This window comes from Rattus rattus, chromosome 8 (assembly GCF_011064425.1).
Source record: "Rattus rattus isolate New Zealand chromosome 8, Rrattus_CSIRO_v1, whole genome shotgun sequence".
Lineage (NCBI taxonomy): Eukaryota > Metazoa > Chordata > Mammalia > Rodentia > Muridae > Rattus > Rattus rattus.
In genome coordinates, this window is record NC_046161.1 from 105,498,916 (window position 1) to 105,521,957 (window position 23,042).

The window sequence follows — 23,042 nt, forward strand, 5'->3', positions numbered from 1 at the left end:
ACAAATAAACCTAAAAATAGCTTTAAGTCTTTAATCACAGCAGTCAGGAGGCGGGGGCAGGGGGCTCATTGGGAGTTTGAGGCCAAGCTGGTCTAGGGGGCAAGTTTCAGGACAGCCAGAGCTACACAGAGAAATCCTGCTCAAAAAAAAAACATTATATATAGATATATCAGACTGGAGAGATGGATCAGCAGTTACTAAAAGCACTGGCTACTCTTCCAGAGGCTCTAAGTTCAATGGCAAACGCATACACATAAAATGAAAATAAATATATCAAAACTGTGTGTGCGCACAGGTGTGTGAGCCCCACCACCCCCCTTTAAGCTAGATATGGTATTTTCCCTGTAATCTCAGCATCCTTGGGTATATAGAGATTTCAAGGCCAGCCTGGGCTATGTCGAATTTAAAAGCTTCTGTTGTCACTTTTAAAAGAAGGAGTAAGAAGGGCAGGCATAGCAGATGGGAGAGACAGGAAAGACAGACAGAGAGACGGACAGGCTGACACAGAAACCTAGAACTAAAGATGAAACACCCCCCCACACACACACACACATAGGGAGTCCGTTGTCTAAGAAAGTGCTGTGGTAGAAACCGTCGTCGTCGTGGCGGTCAGCTCTCAGAACCGCCAAAACCCCCAAGAACAAACTCTTTAGCACCATGTTTGCTGCGGTTGAAGAAAACCAGTCATATCCGGTCCGTCCGCTGAGCCCACTCAGCAACATGCAGACTTCAGCTGGTCTAAACCGGAAGCGAGCTTGTTGCAGAAGGAAGGCTTCTGTGGAACCCTCGCAGGCCGTGCGTGGTGTGTGGACTCCTACCTCCAGGAGGCGGGGACATCAGGCAGGGGAACCGAATTATTAGAGTTTTAATTTGGAAGAATGGCCTGGTTTAAAGCCATTAAAAGGGAGGGTAGAGGAGCAGGCAAGGACCCGCGGCAGAGGTCGCAGTCTGTCATTTGTACCAGGCATGAGCAAGCACGCGCGGTCCAGACCTGGAATGATCGGAAGACAGAGGGCCAGCACGTCACGCAAAAGTGTTTATTATTTGTTCGTTTGTTTTGAGACGGGATCTCCTGTAGCCTGTCCCTCTCAGCTGTTGAGATCACTCCATGACACCTGGGTTTATGCAGCGTTGGGGATGGAACCAGGACTTCATGCATGCTGGGTACACTTCACCAACTAAGCTACACCCGGGGCTTGGGCAAGCCTTTAGCAATAGTTAAAGGCAGGGGCAGGGGTAAAGTCCTTTCTGAGCAAGCATGAGGGCCTGCGGTCAGAGCCCCAGCACATCTGGAGAGACCATTGTGATTGTTGTACCTACATTGCTAGCAGAGAGAGTCAGATCTCACTGGCCAGCCAGTCTAGTCATCAGTGAGCGCCAGGTTCAGTGAGAAGCCAGATCCTAAAAACTAAGGCCTGGGAGATGGCTCAGCAGGTAAGAGCAGATGCCACACAAACCTGACAGCCCAACATGGAAGAAGAGAATGGCTCCTAAACATCTTTCAGTCACACACAAACACATCTCAATGCAGTAATCATCACCACCATCATCATCACCACCATCATCATCACCATCATTATCACCATCATCACCGTCACCATCATCACCATCACCATCATCACCATCATCATCACCATCATCACCATCACCATCATCATCATCATCACCATCACCATCATCATCAGTAATAATAATAAACAATAATAATTACATGAAAAATAAGGTACAGAGAGGTAGAAGAAGACACTGATGCTAACCTCTGCCCCCTCAGGCACACAGACAGGCATATGCACAGACACAGGTACACACATTTGAGTGCGATGCCTATCAATGAGAGGCCTGGCTGGCTGCCACTGATCAGAGTTCAGCCCCTGGAGAGGGTCGTGAGCTGCCAGGCAACCGAGGGTCTTCCCCTTTACGTGGAGTGGCCTATCTTGGATTGCACAGAACCCGCTTGAAGTGAGAAGAACAGACCTCAGATTGAGGAGTCAGCAGGTGCCACAAACACAGGAGAACTAACACTTGGTGTCTGGGAAATAAAGCTGGGCTCCTAAACCCCAGAAGAGAGATCTAGATCAAGTGCGTGGCCCAGTCACCAGGCGCTGCTGACAGGAACCCGAGAGGTTATCAGACACCTGAGAGCGCCCTCCCTGGTGTGGATTTCAGTGACCTCTGCGGTGTGGATTTCAGTGACCTCTGCGCCTCTGATTCTTAGTGGTCACTGGTTCTCCAAGTCAGGGGGACGCAGCTCAGCTATAGAGGTGACTTGGAACACCACAGCAGAGAGCGTGGCTTGAGCCAGTAAGGACCAGCATGCAAAAACCAAATACATTTCCCTCCAATTTATTTTATTTGTTACTTAAAAAAAAACTTATTTATCTAATGTATATGAGTACACTGTCTTCAGACACACCAGGAGAGGGCATCAGATCCCATTACAGATGGTTGTGAGCCACCATGGTTGCTGGGATTGAACTCAGGACCTCTGGAAGAGCAGCCGGTGCTCTTAACCACTGAGCCATCTCTCCAGCTCCCTTACTTGTTACTTTTTAACTCTTAAATTATTTCATGTATATTTTTTCTCAATGTATGTCCTGCATGTAGCATTTGCACAGAAGCCTGAAGAGGGTGTTGGATTCCTTGGAATTTCAGTCAAGACAGTAGTGAACCATCATATGGGTACTGGGAATTGAACTCAGGTCCTCTGGAAGAGCAGCCAGTGCTTTTAACCAATGAGCTTTGTATGTAGCCTTGGCTGGCCAGGATCACCCTCTTTAGACCAGGTTGACCTCAACTCCTGGTGATCCACCTGCTTCTGCATCCTGAGTGCTGGGATAAATGATGTGTGCCACCCTACCTGGCAGGGGGTATTCTTTTTTTTTTTTTTTTAACTTGAGTATTTCTTATTTACATTTCGAGTGTTATTCCCTTTCCCGGTTTCCAGGCAAACATCCCCCTAATCCTTCCCTCCCTCTCCCCTTCTTTATGGGTGTTCCCCTCCCCATCCTCCCCCCATTGCCACCCTCCCCCCAACAATCACGTTCACTGGGGGTTCAGTCTTAGCAGGACCAAGGGCTTCCCCTTCTGGTGATCTTACTACCTATGAGGTCAGAGTCCAGGGTCAGTCCATGTATAGTCTTTAGGTAGTGGCTTAGTCCCTGGAAGCTCTGGTTGCTTGGCATTGTTGTTCATAAGGGGTCTCGAGCTCCTTCAAGCTCTTCAAGTTCTTTCTCTGATTCCTTCAACGGGGGTCCTATTCTCAGTTCAGTGGTTTGCTGCTGGCATTCGCCTCTGTATTTGCTGTATTCTGGCTGTGTCTCTCAGGAGCAATCTACATCCGGCTCCTTCTGCACTTCTTTGCTTCATCCATCTTGTCTAATTGGATGGCTGTATATATATGGGCCACCTGTGGGGCAGGCTCTGAATGGATGTTCCTTCAGTCTCTGTTTTAATCTTTGCCTCTCTCTTCCCTGCCAAGGGTATTCTTGTTCCCCTTTTAAAGAAGGAGTGAAGCATTCACATTTTGATCATCCGTCTTGAGTTTCATTTGTTCTAGGCATCTAGGGTAATTCAAGCATTTGGGCTAATGGCCACTTATCAATGAGTGCATACCATGTGTGTCTTTCTGTGATTGGGTTAGCTCACTCAGGATGATATTTTCCAGTTCCAACCATTTGCCTATGAATTTCATAAAGTCATTGTTTTCGATAGCTGAGTAATATTCCATTGTGTAGATGTACCACATTTTCTGTATCCATTCCTCTGTTGAAGAGCATCTGGGTTCTTTCCAGCTTCTGGCTATTATAAATAAGGCTGCGATGAACATAGTGGAGCATGTGTCTTTTTTATATGTTGGGGCATCTTTTGGGTATATGCCCAAGAGAGGTATAGCTGGATCCTCAGGCAGTTCAATGTCCAATTTTCTGAGGAACCTCCAGACTGATTTCCAGAATGGTTGTACCAGTCTGCAACCCCACCAATGGAGGAGTGTTCCTCTTTCTCCGCATCCTCGCCAGCATTTGCTGTCACCTGAGTTTTTGATCTTAGCCATTCTCACTGGTGTGTGGTGAAATCACACAGGGTTGTTTTGATTTGCATTTGGCAGGGGGTATTCTTAAACATCTCAAAGTTTTTATTTTATTTTATTTTATGTGTACGTGAGCATCTCAAAGTTGATCCTCAGATCAATACAAAGCTGGGTTTCTTTCTTTGTCTTGTAAGTGCGACGTTTACTTTTTAAGTCTCCATTCTTGTATGCATTGCCTGCTAAGCACATCCCCCACAGTTCCCTGCCCTTCCTTGTCTTGCCTTTCTTCCCTCTTTAGCCCCCTGTATCCTCTTAGGCTTGTGACCTTTTGCAGGGGTCACTTAAGATCATCGAAAAACACAGATATTTTCATTATGATTCATAACAGTAGCAAAATGACAGTTACAAAGTAGCAAAGAAAATAATTTTAGGGTTGTGGGTTCCTATAACCCGAGCAAGAGGGAACCTTAGAGGCCAGGAGCATCCTTCAAGTGGGTCTGATCTCATCAAGCTGCAAATTGAGATTAAACATCACATATGAGACATTTATGCTCCAGATTCCTCTAATTCTGAAAATTGGATGCAACTGCGGTGCTTGGGCAGGCTATGATATCACCCTTGATGCATAGAGAGCAGGTTTCTAAGTGATAAGGGGATAGAGATAAACACCTCGCGAGAGGGAGGCACTCCTGTCTGTGAGGCGGTTACAGTAGCTACTGCTGTAAGGTCTCAAGGACAGGTTAGAGGACCGACAGACAGACAGACACACAGAGTGTGCACACACACACACACACACACACACACACACACAAGTACACTGGGAAAAAAATCTTCAGAGGGACTGGAGAGATGGCTCAGTGGTTAAGACTGCTCCTCCAGAGGATCCAGGTTCGATTCCCAGCACCGACATGGCAGGCCAAAACCATCTATAACTCCAGTTAGAGAAATCCGATGATCTTCTCTGGATTCCAAGGGCAGAGAGATGGTGTTACACAACCCTATCCTCCTGGCTGAACCGGCTGACATCTTCATGAGTTCAGCCCGCTTGCAAATGATCATCACAGCTGGGTTAATTGCATTTACCTTCTCTCGGTGGGGAATGCGGAGCTAACCCTGGTGGACGTGGAAATGGGACAGAGAGTGAGGCGCTACAGGGCTCCTGCGACTCCTTGAAGAGTCCTGATCCACTGTGTACAGTGGCTTTGACGTGCTCCCTGCAGAGGGTTGAGACAACACAAAGGACCCAAGGCCAGAGTGATGGCTGCTTCCCTTGTCTGCATGGAAATTTCCACGGGGGATTGGCCCCTCCCCTACAGGCTCCTGAGTAGGTTCGTGGACCCTCGAGTCAGATGCTGCTAAACAACACAGGTTGCACCCTGATTTGCCCTTGAATACATAAACATACCCTCGCTGGCTAAAAAAGCTATATTTAAGCTCATGTAAATAAACAATAAAGTTTGCTGTGCGCTCTGATGCTGGTCTCCAGAGTCTGAATCCCGGGCATGGTCGTGGACTCCGGTTCCATTTACCCCTCCACTTCCCGCCCCTGCTCCCACATCGCTCATGTACAGAAGTGACAGAGAGGGTCATGGGACGCTCGCTTGAGGATTCAGACACAACTCCCAACTGGTTGTATGAAATTCTGTCCTCATCGCGCATGACCTCAGGGTCTCAGGAGGGACTAAGGGATCTAGGCTGGGAGAGATTAGGAGAAGGGGCTCCTTTACACAGCCACGGGGCAGCCACTGCCACTCTGGGTACCGATCTGCTGGTAAGGCTGCTTTAGAGTCGTCCACATTCCTGCACAGAGCCGGCGCCCACTGTTCTGAGAGTGAGCCTGAGAAACTCACTGGTTCCCCAGGAAGAGGACCGCACTGCTCAGTGTGTCGCGCACATACCCCAGTCTACTCCCACCCCTAAAGACAAGTCTGGCAGCGATGGGAAGACCGGGAAATAGTTTGACAGACAGCCGGTGGCTGCAATCCTTCCCGTAGTAGAGATAAGATCGGTCTGGGGGTTGTTTAAAGAGACAAACTGGGGTGTCTACCTAAGACGTTTGTTCCTATTGTGTGTGATCTATTAGCAGGAGCCAGGGAAGTCGTTCTGGGTAAACACTGCTAAGTGTAGTAGCCATACCTCACAGAGCACGTATGTGAACTAGCTACTAAAAATAAAACAACAACAACAACAACAACAACAACAACAGAACCCCCCAAAACAAAAAGCAAACATCCTAGCATATCTTCACAAGCTGCTTATCCAAGGCCCCAGCTGTATTTTCTTGGAAACACAGCCATCTTTGTCAACAGAACCCCAAGCACCCATTCACCAGCAGAGGTCAGGGTCGGAAGGTAGAAAAGTACCATCATCTCTGGCTCTTTACTAAAGGACACGTGACTCCTCCAGGAGGCTTTAATCAGGTCTTTTACTTCATGTTTTGAGATAGGGTCACAGCCCAGGCTGGCCCTGAACTTGCTCTACACCGCAGAGAAACTTTTATTTCTACATCGTGTGCAAGTCTATGGAGGTCAGAGGACAACTTCGAGTAGGTGGGTCCCGGGAATTAAACTCCAGTCATGTGACCTTACCCACGGAGCAGTCTTCCACCTTGACCTTGAATTTCTGTCCCTCTTGATGGGATTAGGCGTACACGACTGGGCCTGTGGTATGTGGTTCTGAGGATTAAATCCGGGTCTCCGGGCATGCCAAGCAAGTACCTTACCAAATGAGCTACGTCCTCAGCTTGGGCTTATTTATTTATTTATTTATTTATTTATTTATTTATTTATTTTTGAGACTGTCTAGCTACGTAGCCTAGGCTGCCCTCAAATTTGCAGTAATCCCTCTGCCTCAGTTTCCCCAATGCTGTGATCACAGGAATGCGCCACACCCTGTTTTCCCTGCTTGGATAGTTAAGCCTCGATAAACGAATTCCAGAGCCAGTAGATGAACACACAGACTGAATATTCTTTTTGTTTGTTTGGTTTTTTTTTTCTTTTTCTTTTTTTTCTCGGAGCTGGGGACGGAACCCAGCGCCTTGCGTTTGCTAGGCAAGCGCTCTACCGCTGAGCTAAATCCCCAACCCCCTTTTTGTTTGTTTTTTGAGACAAAAGGTTTTTCTATGTAACAGCCTGGCTATCCTGGAGCTCTGTAGACAGGCTGGCCTCAAACTCACAGAGATTTACCTGTCTCTGTCTCCTGGGTGTGAGCCCAGCATGGTGTTTAGTTTTAATTGCCAACTTGTCACAATCTAGAATCACTAAGAAGAGAGTTGCAGTGAAGAATTGATCCGGCTGGCCTGTAGGCGTGTCTGTAGATTATTTTAGTTGTGCTAATTGAAGCGAGATGTGCTGCCCACTGAGGGTGGCCCATTCTCTGGGCAGGGGTTCTGAACTGTGCACTCTGCTCTTGACTGTGGATGTAACAGTTCTCTCTGGTTTCTGCCACTCTCAGGCCTCTGCTGTACTGGACTGTAACCTGGAACTATTAACGTAAATAAATCCTTTCTCCCTTAAATTGCTTTTGTCAGGGTATTTTATCATAGCAACAGAAAAGACTAAGGCATTGACCATTGGCCCTGTTCATAAATTCTCCTAGGTGACTTCTGTACGGAGCAGTGTGTGTGAGAAATGGTGCGAAAAACCAGGTCTTCCAAGTGGATTGAGTCAGAGATGTCTAAGAGATCAGTAGCCGTTCTGGAGCAGGTGTGAGCATTGGTGACTGCGTGTTTTAGACCTAGATGGGAAACTTCAGCATAGCAGGCAGGGTCTTGGGTTGACTTCTGTAGTTCTGGGGACTGGTTGGACCAGGGCCTCAGCAGTAGAATGTTCCTCAAAGCTTTTTGATCATTGGGGTGGAAACATCTTTGTAGGTGTGGTGGTACTTGCCTGTAACACTGGCATTTATGGAGGCTGAGGCAGGGGGATCTTTGACACACCCAGCTTGGTCCCAGGGACAGTCTTGACTGGGCAGCAAAGGAATGAAGAAAAGACAGGCAGTTAGAAGGACACAAATAGCTGGGAATGGGGTGAACTGGGCTCTGTGATAGGAAACCTCTGTATCCCAGCTCAGCGTGTTTATTATATAGAATTGGACAGAGTTGAGGTCATTGCATATGTCTGGATAAGGAGTCAGGTTATCACACACAGATAAACAAGGGAGTAGCATTATTTATTATATACCGTTGAACAGGGAGACAGGCTTAACTAAACTAAGTAGCAGCGATCTCTGTAGGGGAGCAGTGTTGGGCTGTAAACATCAGTTAGACAACTATAGTAGACATTTTCTACACACACCATCAACATCCACACGTGGACCAGAAGGGAAGGAAGGCTTTGCTCTTTTCCCATGAGGCTGGGGTCCTGGACGTAGCTAGCTCCTTTCAATAGCATACATTCACTCAGAAGGATCTATTCAGGGCTTCCTCAGCTCCCCACAGATCATGAATTTGAGGTCAGCCTGGGCTGACAAAAGGCTACAGAACTGGAGAATGCAAGGTGACAGCCAGGCCCAGAAGGGACAGTTCTCACAGCTTAGGACCGCACAGAGGACTAAAGAAAGCTTTGTGTGTGGGGGAGGGGTGTTTGTTTTTGTCAGTTTTTTGGTAAATTTGAAGTTGAGAGAAGTTTTGCCCATGGATGTGGGAGGCAGGCAGGCATAGAAATGGTTTTGTGCACATGCGCACGTGTGAGTGTGTATGTGTGTGTGTGTGTGTGTGTGTGTGTGTGTGTTTGTGTATCAGTGCAAGACAATAGACAATTTAAACCTCAGCAACGGTGTAGTGGATTATTGGAGTTTATTGGTACAATGGAAATTTAGATAACAGAAAAAACTGAGCTCGGGCTAAGGACATAGATCAGTTGATAGACCGTTTACCTGGAACATACAAGGTCATGGTTTCAATGCCCAGGACTGTCAAATACATAGGCAGACTATCATATGCATTAAAAACCCTTAAAGTATGAGCCATGTTTTGTTTCCTAGAAATGACACATTAAGGAGAGTGAAGGACAGGGTGGGGTCGTAGCTCGGTTCCTAGAGAGCTTCCTTGGCAGGCACAAAGCCCTAGGTTGCACCCGGCAGCACATAAACTAGGCGTGGGGTCAACTCCTATAATCTCAACACTTGAGATGCAGAGGCAAGAGGATCAGAAGTTGAGTTTGAGGCCAGCCTGGGCTTCATGAGTCCTTAGTAGGGTGGGATGGGTGGGAGAGCCAGCCCCATAAACGCAAGGCAGTTACTGCTCATTCCTGCCAGCGTCACTGTCATATTGTATTGGCTGGGCAAGTCACAGGGCCGGGTGTCGATCTGCATGGCTGGGAGAGACTCTGTAAAGCCTCATACACAGATCGGGGAAGAGTGAAGAACTGGGGCTGTGACAGAGACCCGCTGTCTCACTGTCTTCATGGCTCTTTCTGGGCTGGCATGGCCTGCCTTTGGTTGTCATCTTTGGGTGGATACAAAGGACACAGTGAGGGACGGATCGAGCCTCTGTTCTGAGAGACCCACTCCATCTGGGAGGCCAGGACATGTGCAGGCAAAATAAGCAGGAAGAGACTCCACCTACCCGCTGGAGGAGAGGTGAGATCCGTTGGTTAGTTCTGGGAAGGAGATGGGTATGACCTTGCTGTGAAAGTCAACAGAGACTAGGAACAGGGTCCTGGTCCCCATCTCCCTTCATACTATGTCCCTCCTTCTTTCCTGGCCGTCTGGACTCTGCCCTTGCAAGCCTGGCCACGCATTGTCTTCGTTCCTTGCAAAGCGCCTTTCTCCTGCTCACTCAACTCCCTGAAGTGCTTACCTTTCTGGCCGACTCCATGAAAAGCAAGTTTGGGGAGTAAGGGTTTATTTTCAGCTCCTAGTCCAAGGGATGCAGTCCAGCAAGGCAGGGGAGGCTTGCTGGCAGGCAGCTGGTCACCTGGCATCCTCAGTCCAAGCCCCAGCCATAGAATGGTGCTGCTGCCCACTCAGGGTCAGTCTTCCTCCCTTAACTAACCCAGTCTAGAAATCCCTTAGACATGCCCCATTTTTAAAAAAGATTTATTATTAAATTGGGTGAGAGACTTCAGTTTGATTCCTAACACACATGGTGGAAGGGGAACTGACTCCCAGGCTGACTTCCTCGGCCTCCTGAGTTTGGGGGTTACAGGAATCAGCCGTCAGGCTTGGCTGAAATATTTCTCTTTTAAAAAGTGTCTTTAAGTTTTAGATATGCAACACGATTCAGCTTTTTAAAAGAAAGGCTGACCTAAATGGATTAAAAATAAGTAAATAACCAAGTATCCAACTCGAGTGTTCAGGAACCAGAGGGAACATATTTCTGTTTGAGGCTACCCTGATCTACATAGGCTTTATATCAGGAGGGTTGGGGAGAGAGGAAGGAAAACGGGGCTATGGAGAGGGCTCAGTGGATTAAAGTGTATATTTGCTATACAATCCTAACAATCTGCGTTCACTCTTTAGAACTCACAGGGGAAGGAAAAAAACTACTGCTACAGGTCGGCCTCTGAGCTCCATATTCACTGTGGCCCATGTCCCGTCCCCCTCCTCACTCCCCACATTATAAACACTGAAAAGAAGGAAGAGGAAGAAGAAAACAAAGAGAGCTGGGCATGGTTGGTGCTCACCTTAGAGGACAGGAGGTGGAAGCCACCTGCAAGTTTGAGACTAGCCTGAGTCACATGAAATCTTAACTCATAAAACCAAAGAGCGGTCAGAGAGATGGCTTGGCACTGACTGTTCTTCCAGAAGACCTAGGTTTGAAAGCACCCGTAACACCAGTTCCAAGGGATCCAGTGCCCTTTTCTAGCCTCTGTGGGCACCAGGGACACTCATAGTGTACATGCAGGCCAAACACATCCATACACATAAAATTTAATAAAGTTGTAGTGTAAAATACTTTAAATTGTTTTTATTAATAATGCTGGAATATGACAGCAATTATTCCTTATCCAATTTTCCCCAAATAATCACACAGAGACTTTTTATTATTTCAAAGCTTTAGGCCTAAGCTGGGACAGACTCTCAACTAACTCATCTAAGTTAACACAACAGCCACGTGGCTACCACAGTCACGTGTGTCCTTTCATGCCTCCTTCTTCCCAGAGTTCCTTTCTCATTCCCAGGAAGTCCCACCTTCCACTTCCTGCCCAGCTAATTGGCCACCGGATTTTTTTATTAAAGCCAATCAAAGAATGCCTTAGGTAAGAACAGAAACCCAACTTCGCACAGCATACCCCAACATAAAATGATAATTTATGTAAACATATGAAAGGAAAAGAAAACTCGGCTCCCCGGCACAGGTTTGAGAGGTTGTGTTTATTACGTCGAGCCTTTGCACTACGCATCCACCTACAGTCCGTAAACAAATACAGTACATTTGGAAGTAGGAGGCTAGCCCATCAGAAGTGGCAGAGAAACAATTCTGTTCAGACACTGCAATCTCACCACAGCGACCTCCTTAGGCCAGCTGTGAAAAACAACAGAAGGCAGGCTTAGGCCCCAGGGGTGGATCTCCAGAGATTCATCAGAAACTGCCGTGGAGAGGAGCAAGGCAAGAGCTTACTTAGTTACATTCACAGGTGAAGCTTCTAATCCAAGTGTCCCTATGGCCACAAGAAACAGCAATCAGCAGGTGGTTACAGAAATAGGTAACTCAGAGTAAAGCCTCTGGCCGTCAAAGCAAACAAGGAATTTGCCTGTTTTCATCATGGGTGGACTATGATAACAACATCAGCTGACTTCAGGGGGGCATCAGTCAGGAAGGGTCGTTCATGAGGGAAAGGAAGGACCCGGAAGTACAAGGCCAGAGAGGTGAATTAAATGAGGACACAAAACACAAACGTTAACAATCCTGCACTGTGCTACTTTGTAGACACCATGGGGTTGCTCACAGCCCTTTGGATATCTTAAAAAGCAACTATTCGTTACATAGGTACAGAGTTTTAAAAAAAAGACTTACTAGGAGACAAGAAAAAAATTGATTGACAACATCATTATGAAAACTGAAATATTCAGCCTGCTGTGCGTTTCAGGTATGGGACTTTACAATGCTCCAAAAGTCTTCTTGGATAGTTTTAAAAATTCCCATAAAAATTTATTTTACAATCATTTTCGGTTATATAGGGGATGCAGAGTAGGGTGGGGGATACCAAACCCAGGATGAGGGAGAGGAAGTAGAAACTCTCATAAGCGCAGGACAACGGCATCTGTACGCTCTTCCCGCTCCCATGGGATGCCTGGTTTTTAAATAAAGATAAAATCATTTGTGTCCTAATTCCAGCATCCAAAGCACTCACTCCATACAGTGTGCGTTTCAGTGAGGTCCACATTGACTTGTCTGTGCCCGACCCTGCCTCCTGGAAGCTTCCTCAGGGAGTCAGAAAGGTCAAAAACTGCAAAACCCAGGCTACATAGAACAAACCCTCACAGGAAGTTAGTCATCCTGATTTCCTCTGGAGAGTGAGGGGCGCCTCACTCTATAGCAGTATTCTCTAGAAACGTTGGTTAATGTTCTAGTAAAAAAAATAATAATAATCTCTCATAGTCTAATGTGTTTGGGACTTATTAGCTTAGCAGGTGCCCAGCATCCAGGCTCCCCCCTCTAGTGTGTGACAGGCAGGCAACTGTAATGGCCAAACTCACCTGGCCATTCCAGGGTCCACTTGGCGTAGCCAGGAGACTACAGGACACTTGTATTTATAGAACATTGTTCGGCAAAGGCTGTAAATTCTCAAATGCAGTGGCTCTCAAAATGTAGTGACCATCAGAAATGCATGAAAGGCATATTGAAACACAAGGGCCATTCTTGAGGCCCGGGAACCCTCTTTCTTAAGAGTGCAATGACCCGGCCAATTGGGGACATCACTCAGTGGTGACCTTCCGGCTCTCTGCCACACAAATCCCCAAGTCGGGAAGCCCTCCTGCGGCCTCAGGAAAGGCTGCACATAGATACCATTCCTATAAACAGCCAGGTCGGGGAGGCCCAGTGACATCCCAGCAGGTCCTGTCCTGGAGGCAAGGAGGAATGTCCTTGGACGATCAGGTACAGCAATGGCTTCTTACATGAGAAGTGACAGTGGCACCCTTCACGGTTCCACGAGCCCGGAGAGACAATGTTGCAGAAGTCACACCTAGCAAAGAGCATGATAGTTTCCCCAGGAGGAAATGTCAGCCACTGCAGGATGCCTCCTTTCTCTGCCTTGCTGGGCCTGTATAAAAACCCATTCTAGCAGCGAATGAAGAGGAGGCAAGAAATGTGGTGTCGTATCAAGAAGAGAAGTGTATGTGGAGGATCTGATTAAAACACCTGATTGTTAAGCTATCAAACCATAATCCAGGAGCTCGTGCTGCTGGCTCTGAGATGCTGTTTAAAAGTAAAGTGTGGAGGTCATCAAGCACACATACCCGCATACACCAGGATAACTGTTTTCAGAGGGAAAAATCAAACAGTTCTTCCCTTCACTTGCATACAAGTCAAGGCCATAAAATCTAGCTGAGTTAGTTCTAATCTCACAAGCTGCCCTGGAGGGAAAATTTAAAATGTGATCATTAAAATAGACACCTGATTTGGATTCAGAGAAACACTCACAGAATGAGAAAAGGTGCACACTGGTGCGCACACACACACACACACACACACTCTCACTCATGTGCATGTGCCTCTGTAGCTGTGCCTCTTCCTGGCACAGAGACAAAGCTGTGACAATTTGTATGTGTTCAGATCAGAGTACAGTTCAGCAGGATCTCACTGCCACGCCCTGGTTTTCTGGGTGGTCCTCCATGGGCAAGGCAGAGCCCTTCCCACAGGGCTGCCTGACTTCCTTCAGATGTGCTCCGGGTGGCTCTGCAGGCAGGACAGCATCTGGGTGACAGGTCTGCCTTCATAGCAGATCTGATACACGGCAGTGAAGAGGGGAAACCTAGGAGTGGGAAGTGGGAAGGACATGTTAGGCTGTGCACCTTGCCTCTTGGAGTGGGTACATGTGTGTATGTGCATGTTCAGGCGTGTGTGTACGAGTGCATGCATGTGTACATGTGTGTGTACATATGTGTGTGTGCATGCATGTGTGTTGTAATAGGTCCACAGACAATGCACAAGCAATGCCATGACTGAAGTATCATTCAGGCCTTATAACCCAGGATATAGGCAGCCTAACTTGACCAAACAAGAAGACCCAGTCTTTCAAAGTCCATAGTTCTGGCAAAGTCCCCAAATGTACAGATTTTGCTTTTTTTGGCTCCTGTAATCCCACTTCTCGGTAATTTTTCTTGCTAACGTAGGTGTATCTACCTAGGATCTGGTTTTTGTGCTTAAAAGATCAATCACCCTGAGAAAGGCTCAGGGCTGCACTGGGATCCGGAACTCCCAATGTAGTCACCAGCCGACGAGCTACCAATGCTTCAAATGCTGGCAGTGGGTTCCTGATACCCCTGCCTCAGGCTGCTGGGTGCTAAGGTTTCAGGCATGTGTCACCAAGCCCAGAACCCCTGCCCTTTAACTCTACATGGTCTTACTCTTTAGCCAAGGCTGACTTTGAACTCTCTGTAGCCTAACCTAGCCTCGAACTTGTATCAGTCTTCCTGTCTTGGTTTCCCTAAAGCTGGAGTTTCAGGCATGAACCACACCAGGCCCACACTTCCATCTCTTCACAAAAAAACAAAAGTAGCTGGGTGTAGTGGCACACACTTTAAATCCTGGCGGTTGAGAGGCAGAAGCAGTCAGATTTCTCTGTGAGTTCAAGGCTGCCCTGGTCTGTGTAGTGAGTGCCAGGCCAATCAGGGTTATGGTGAGGCCCCTTTTCACATCTTTTTTTTCTTTCTTTTTTTCGGAGCTGGGGACCGAACCCAGGGCCTTGCGCTTGCTAGGCAAGCGCTCTACCACTCAGCTAAATCCCCAACCCCTGAGGCCCCTTTTCAAAAGCTAGCCTAGCAGGTATCTATAGCACCATCCATGCTGTGAACGTAGCCCAACACAAGAAATCGTGAGTTGTCTTAAGACATTAAGGCTTTTTCTTTTGCAATATTTTTTTGTTAACTAAACTGAGAGGTTCTCAAGTGTGAACCTCGTAGACGCCAAGGTCAGGTCACAACCTGAAAATGTTGGGTGTACTCAACTAAAATTTCATATTCCATACCATGCTTAATCTAGAGTCAAGTTCTTTTCAACGGAGTTACATTTTGTGTAACAGATACTTCCCACCAGAGATGCCCACACATCGCTCAGAAGTCTCAACGGATCCTGTCGCGTGCTAAGTACCCTGGCTGAGCAGCTCCCTCATCCGCCCGATGCGACTGTCTGAGGACCGGCATCCCAGACAACGGGGGACTCACTTGTCCAGCAGCCCCTTCTGCTTGAGGATGCGGTACACCTCCGCGGAGGTCTGGGGTCCCTGGAGCTTCTGTCCATTCAGCAGCTCCTTCTCCAGCTCTTCGATGGTCTGAGAAGAAAGGATAAAGAAGGCATCCCCCTGAGAGTTGTTTCTTCTGAGAGAGGGAGAGGAGAGCTGAGATGTCCTGTCTGCACGCAAGGAAAGGGTAAGGACGTTTCGAGAGGAAACACGGAACCGTGACATTTACAGGCAAGTGTCACGTTAAATAAAAGTCACCCGGGCTCAGAAAGAAAGGAGAACCAAAAAAAAAAATAAAATAAAGTCACCTGGGCTCAGAAAGACAAGGAGTGCGTGAATTCTCAAGTGAGGCTCTTACCGCCTATGTGTGCCTGTACCTGTGTGTGTGTATTGTGTGTGCTCACACACGTGTATGTATGTGTGCACATGCATGAGCGGGTGCATGCGTGTTCATGTCCATGCACATATGGTATGCATATGTGAGAGAGGTCAGAGGTTGATGACGTGTGTCTTCTTAGTTACCTTCCTCCCTAAACCCAAAGCTCACCAACTTAGCTGGTCTCGCTGACCAGGAAGGCCCGGGCATCCTGCAGTCTCTGCCTCCCCAGCACTGACATTACAGTATGGCTGCACCCCGATTTTTACGTGGGTGCTGGTGATCTAATCCAACATGGTGGTCCTCCTGTTTGTGTGGCTGAGCCATCTCCCCAGCCTCCTAGCGCCTAGTCTTCATATCGGCGTATTTATGCTGGAGTGGTGTGGGGAGAGGCCAGAGACCAGAAGGGGTTCCCACCCTCCCAGAAGGGGCAAAAGAGGGAGAAGGCATGTGATATAGGGATGGAAGGACAGAAGGCGGAACCGGAGATGGGGTGGGGAGAGGGAAGCTGAGGGGAGGAGTAATCTAAATTAAGTATCATGAAAATGCTATTGGAGGCCTGTCACTTTGTATGCTAACCTTAAAAAAGATTAAAGCAAAAGAAAAGGGTATTACAGGTCAGGTAAGCACAGTCAAGACGGAACAGGTGGGTGTTGATGTTATGGGGAATCTCCGTGGGCACCGGCCATTTCCCTGTCGGGGTCTCAGACGAAGAGGGTCCCAGTATCAAGCAGAGCAGGTTGAGGCTTGGGGTACCTTCCCAGTCCTGGCGAAGGCCTCTGCCACCTTGCGGTTCCGCCCTCCGTAGCAGGTGGTGATGAGGTCGGCCACCCCGCAGCTCTCCAAGAAGGTGGCCGTGGACACCTGGCCCTTACAGAAGATCTTGGCAAAAGCGATCATTTCCATGAGGCCCAGGCGGATGACGGCTGCCTTGGTGTTGTCCCCACAGCGGAGGCCATCGCAGAAGCCGGCTCCCACAGCAACAATGTTCTGCAGAGAATACAGGGCAGGAGCTGACAGGGGAGCACACGCAGCCCTGAAAGGATTTGGAGCAGCATGGGAGGTGGGCGCAGGTGTACGGAGCGTCAGCCCGAGAGTCAGGTCAGCTGACAGCAGCCCTTGGGTGCATTCTCTCTGGGCAAACTAGTTTGCCCTCTAATGTTTTTTTGAAAGATTTATTGTATATAAGTACACTGTGCTGTCTTCAGACACACCAGAAGAGGGATGGGAAATGTAATCTAATGATCCCATTACAGATGGTTGTGAGTCACCATGGAGTTGCTGGGATTTGAACTCAGGACCTCTTGAAGAGCAGTCAGTGCTCTTAACCACTGAGCCATCTCTGCAGCCCACTAGTTTGCCTGTTTGTTTGTTTGTTTGTTTTAAATCAAAACTAAGTGCTAGTCTGGGATTGCAGCAACTCTGAGGCCAGTGTGGTCTACACAGTGAATTCCAGTTCCGTCAGAGCTACAAACCCTGTCCCAAACAAGCACCACGTCCCACCCCGTCCACCCCGACCCTGCAAGCACCACGAGTGCATCATACTCGCTTTGCAAACAAATCTGAGTTTGATCCTCAGAATTAATGATTTTACAAAAGCCCTCAAACTGAGATTCACCCCAGTGCAAAGTGACAGGAAGGAGGGTAAATCAGAATACTACAGCAGATAAGAGATCACAGTGAGCCTCTGGCTGGTGTCTGTTGTGGTGTGGGCAGTTCTCTCGGGTATGCTCTAGGAGCTGGCTCGCAGGGTCACAAGGTAAGCATGCATGCAACTATAGTCCCAGCCATTTCTCTCCTTTAAATATCTCCACATGAATATTCCCGGGGCAGCTGCTCTGTATATTTCATTGCATCAACTCTCCTAGGCACCCGCAAACCAGATACGGAGCTCCCTTTCCACAGGGGATAAGCTGGGATAGAGGATATCACCCTAAGGCCTGTGTTTGTCAGTCACATTCTATAGGACACGGTCCACACCAGCTACTGATGGCGGATGACTTGACTTTCACAGGCTGAATGACAGTCTTTGTGGGCCTGTATCTGGTCCTCGTGGAAAATAACTTGTCAGTTATAAAAGGAACAATAAAATGCGTGCAAATGACAGGCCCCTTCTTTCTGGAGGTCCAACAGCCCTGTCTGATTTTTCTGGAGGCTACCTCTTAGTGGACCTCAAGTGATGCTGTCTGAACAGTGGGCTCACCAATGACAAGGGGTGTAGAATACATTTAATTGAGGTCTGAGATCACTCAGTGGTTAAGAGCACTGACTGCTCTTCCAGAGGTTCTGAGTTCAAATCCCAGCAACCACATGCTGGCTCACTACCATCTATAATAAGATCTGATGCCCTCTTTTGAAGGCATAGCAGCGACAGTGTACTTACATATAATAAGTAAATAAATCTTTAAAAAACAAAAAAGAAAACATTTAATCTCAATCCTCCTTAGTCTCTTCTGTTCCAAGACAAAAAACTTACAACTTTTATTTTTATAAAAGCCTTATTGAACACTAGGGCTGAGCAGGTATCTACCCTCTGTGCTATTAGAATCAATAACCCCATCAACAACCCCATTTTAGACTTTGCCATGTCCCATCTGGGCAGCTCCTAACTCCAACTGGCCATCCCTCATGGCCGTGTTTTCATGACTCACCTACCCCCATGGCAGCTTCTTCCTGGGCACCTTTCTCTCTCCTCATGGCTCTCCTGGGAACCCCAAGCCCCACCCATGCCTCTCCTTCCCAGCTATTGGCTACCAGCATCTCTATTTGGCCAATAGTTTTAGATTAAGGAGCAAGGTCACACTGTACTTGCAGAGTCTCTTGTCCCTTGGAGGTACCAGGCCACGGGGGCCAGCATTTAGCATTAAAACCCACATAGCCAAGACCAAACCTCAACAAAGGTGCTGTATCCTGCTTGCAGGTCAGGCCCCGTATCAGAGTCTAGTAAGTCCAAGGTTAGACCCAGGCTCAGGGCACTAAGCTGGGACATCCTGATGTTTCATATCTGTCCCATCTGATGCAGTGGTCACTAAGCCTTCCTTTGCAAAGTTGGATGAGCAGGCCAGTGGTTCTTTTGAAGTCATGTCAATGAATGGAGTCTTACAGGGGATTCTCGGCTGAATGATTGGAATTCTGAACCTCTCTGCTGTCTCTTGGATGACGACATGGTGATCCAATCCTAGGAATTATCCATGACTGAAGAGAACAGGCTCTTTCTTGCTGCAAGATGAAGTGGGGTCACACCAGATCCTCTGCAGTCATGACTCTGAGGCCTGGGCTTACCCTTCTCCCCTGGCTGAGAGAAGGAAGAAGGAAACTCACCCCTGAGGCTGCACCCAGGACACGATGTGTGTGTGGCCCATGGGTCACTGATCCAATGCCTAGGATGCTTGTCTTCCTTCCTCTCAGGTTGGAGAGGTTTCCTCACACCCCTGCCATTCTGTGTCACAGGGACACGCCTCCATGGCTTCTCAGGGACAGAGGGAGTCAAAGGGCAGGCGGACAACGCCAACCTGAGCTCAGTGCTACAGTGCCTGCCTAGCAGCTGCAAGGCCCTGTTGCAAAAACTAAAAAAATCAATGTGCACCTCACAGAGTCTCACAGGTCTCTTTATCCCGCACAGCGAAGGATAAAGGAAGCTTGCCAGGAGATACACCATACCTGCAGGCCCAGTGAGCAAAAGACACAAGAGAGCTCCCTCAGAGTCCAGGCAAGGGCTTTCTCACGGTAAGAACTGCTCAACCAAAAAGATTTGGCAGGAGATTTCTGTCAACTGGCTAAGCCAGGCAGCATGAGCAGGCCCAGCTCTTCAGCTGCACACTTGGAAAAACGGCAGACAAGGAACAGGCTAGTGGGGAACAGAGCTGTGATTCCTCTCCAGCAAGACTCTGGGGTCTGGACTACCTCAAAGCTTCCAGGGGTTACTAACTTCCCCACCAGAGGGCTTGGGTAGGCTAGCTCTCTTCTAATAGGACCCAACCTAAAAATAAAAACAGTCAGCCAGGTAGAGCATGGTCACTCAGTCATTACCCACCAGTTCAAGCAAATCTGCTGTAAACCGGCCACAGCTAAAAATGCTATGGTTTTTGGAAGACAGGTGTGTTAAACCCTTCCCCGGGTCCCAGCAGGGCCCAGAAGTAGCCCTCCACCCAGAGGGACAATGTCTTCAATGGTGCTTTGAGTCAGGTGGACAGGACTCTTCTACTCTCACCCTCCCACAAAAATAGAAAACTGGGGACGGGATGGGTCCCACTGACTGAGTCTGAGCCTTAGCCCTTCTGCTAGAGGGAAGGGTGAACACCAGGAGGAGGGGCACCCACCCGGGACGGAGAGGCAGAAGTGGGGACAGAGAAAGGACACCGAGGTCACTCATTCTGGATTCCTCTCTCTTTATTTGTGGGATGGGATACCATGGCCAGACTAAGTGAAAAGTCCCCGCTTCTCAGTTTTTGAAATCCCCAGTCCTGACTCAGGCTCAAGGACGGCCACTCTGCCAGGAGCACAGCAGCTCCCAGTAACAGAAGCTTTCTGGAGCCATCCACCTAGAATCCTCTCACCCAGCACCTTCCATTCTGAGTGGGATTTCACACCATCTCCCCACTTGGTAACCCAAAATATCCAGCCGCTTAATAAACCGGCTGTGGGCAGCTTATGGCTAACGCTGAGCAATCAGGCGTCCGCGACGCCCCCTGCTGCTGAGTGGCCATTACTTAATAGACGACGATTAAAGGCCATATTGAAAAAAAAAAAAAATCTCACCCAAAGTAACGCCAAAGCCAGCACAGAGCTGGAAGAGGGTCCCCCCATCACAGAGATGCAGACACGAGCCGCCTGGCAGCCCAAGCCCTTAGCTGGCTCGAAGTCTTTAAATGTGCAGTGAATTCTGTGACCGCACAGTGTTAAACCAAAATGCCGGTTTTAAATTTTGATGATGTAGACTTCCTGAGGAAGAGGGGGGTGGGTGCTCCCCTTCCTGTCCGTGCTCCCACAGCGAGTCTCACTGGAAACGGGAGGATGGACGTCAGCTGCCTGGCTCCCTTCCCAGCCGCTCCAACTCCAGGAACAGTTTTGGATTACACAGGGAATTCACACTGAGAAGTGACAGGGAGAGGGAGACTGGTTCCTAACACGCTGCTGTGAGGCAAGGGTGACCTTGAACTTCTGATCCTCCTGCCTCCACCTGCCCGGGGCCGAACTACAGGCCCGCTCCATCCTATCTTGCTTATGTGGTGCTGGGGTTTGAACCCAGGGCTTCCCGCATGCTGAGCAAGCATTTTAATTACCAAGAGAGCTACCAAATCGCCTTTTTCAGAGCCAGGTGTGGTGGCACACAACTTTAGTCCCAGGACTCTGGAGGCAGATCTCCGTGAGGCCAGCCTGGTCTAAATGTGGTGTTCTGGGACAGCCAGGGCTACCCTGAGAAACCTTGCCTCAAAAAAAAAAAAAATACAAACAGGAAGACGCGACAATCACGTATGTACTGTGTATATATTTAGTGCGCATTCATACTTCAGGACGAGTGTGGAGGTCTGAGGGTAACTAAGAGTTCTCCCATCACATGGGTCACAAGCTCCGAATTGAGGTCGACAGACTTGGCGGGAGATGGCTTTACTGAGTCATCTTACGGGCCCGTCCTCCATGTTGCACCCCCCAATACTCAGGGTCAACCAGTCCTGACTCCTGGGGAGAGAGATCATGGACGTAGCTGCTGTAGCCCCTTCCTTAGCTTCCTCCCCCAGGAGAGAGAAACACATATAGAAACATTTCCCTTGACCCACTCTTAATAAAGAGAGCTGCTCTGGGCAGCGCTCCTCCACGAGACCCCACAGACCAGCCTTGCCAGAAGGGGGTCATTCAGCAGGGGCAGCAACCTCGGACTGACCACCGGGAAGCTCCAGATCGAGAAGCTTCTCCTGGAAACAGGAGTCCATCCTGACAGAAAGTGCTAAGCGTGGAGGCAAGAACTCAAGATAGAGAAAAAAGCACTTCGGTCAGTCTGGGCTGCAGCAAACGCTGAAAGCCACTCTGGGCATTTTTGTTCGGCGCTATTTCAAAATAAAACCTAAAAAGGCCGGGGGTGTGTCTCAGTGGCGAAGGAAGTGCCTGCCTTGGATTTGCGCAGGGCCCTGAACTCAGCAAAGGGAAGGAGGCTGGGCGTGTGGCTCAGTGGGCAGAGCGTTTGCCTGGCAGACATGATGCCTGGGGTTTGGTCCCCAGCACCACATAAACCAGACAAGGTGGCACACGCCTGTGCTTAGAGGGTAGAGGCAGGGGGATCAGAATCTCAAGGTTATCCTCAGCTACACATCGGGTTGGACCCCGGCCAGGGCTGCTTGATGTCCTATCTCAACCAATCAACCAACAAACAACACCCCCAAACCAACTGCACCGTTCTGAGGTAACCCTCAGTAACTTGGATCAGCTTCGCTCCATTGCTGTTTCCTTGTTTCTCTCCTTACCGAATCCCCCATGACTGGACATAGCTCCCCCTGGCAGATGCAAGCTGCCTTCTGCATACTTGGGGCTAGAGGCCGATTTACCAAGTAATTAAATTTGTTGCGATTTGTCTCCTGACAATCCCTGGTCTCTGGCCAGTCGAAACCGCTTCTTTTCACGGTAGGGAACAAAGATAAACCGTTCTCTGAAGAAACCTCATCAGCAGGAGACGACTGTTCCACATGAAAAGGAACGAGAAACCAGCCGAGTAGGGGAGAGAGAGGAAACAGATTCCCACTCAAGAGAACACCGGGGTGAGGAAGGAGACTGGTGAGACCCAGAGAAGCCAAACACAAGGACTGCCAAGCCTTCATCTCCAAGATGTGGGAGCTAGAGGGACAGCCCAGGGTTAGGAGCACTGGCTGCTTTTGCAGATGACCTGAGGTCCATTCCCAGCCTACATGAAGCCGCTCACGACCTTCCGTACTTTAGTTGCAAAGCATCCAATGTCCTCTTCTGGTCCCAGGGCACCGTATGCATGGGGTACACAGACAAGCCTGCAGGTACACACTCATACACACAAATAAAAATCAAAAGGGGGCTGGAGAGACGGCTCAGTGGTTAAGAGCACTTGTTGCTCTTCCAGAGGACTTGAGCCTGATTCCCAGCACCCTTGTCAGGTGACTCACAACCACCTGAAACTCTAGCTCTGGGGGGATCCAGTGCTGCCCCCTGGCTTCATACTCAGATGGACACAATGAACAAGAACAAAATCTGAAAAATTATTTAAGTTTTCAGAAAACAAACTACAATATGGGGCCAAAGAGACGATGACCGGGTGCTAAGCGGTGGCTAC

The 23,042-nt window shown here is 48.6% G+C and overlaps 1 protein-coding gene across 1 annotated transcript in view; it reads right to left on the reverse strand.

The window, feature by feature from the left end:
- Positions 1-11,325: 11,325 nt before the first annotated feature.
- The window catches only part of Gpd1l (glycerol-3-phosphate dehydrogenase 1 like), a 31,578-nt gene continuing 19,861 nt past the window's right edge, over positions 11,326-23,042 (reverse strand). The window contains exons 6-8 of the mRNA XM_032911020.1: positions 16,508-16,741; positions 15,359-15,465; positions 11,326-13,947 (exon numbers count right to left, since the gene is read on the reverse strand). Of these exons, the coding sequence (XP_032766911.1) occupies positions 13,851-13,947; positions 15,359-15,465; positions 16,508-16,741 (438 nt within the window). The 3' untranslated portion in view covers positions 11,326-13,850. The remainder of the gene's footprint in view (positions 13,948-15,358; positions 15,466-16,507; positions 16,742-23,042) is intronic.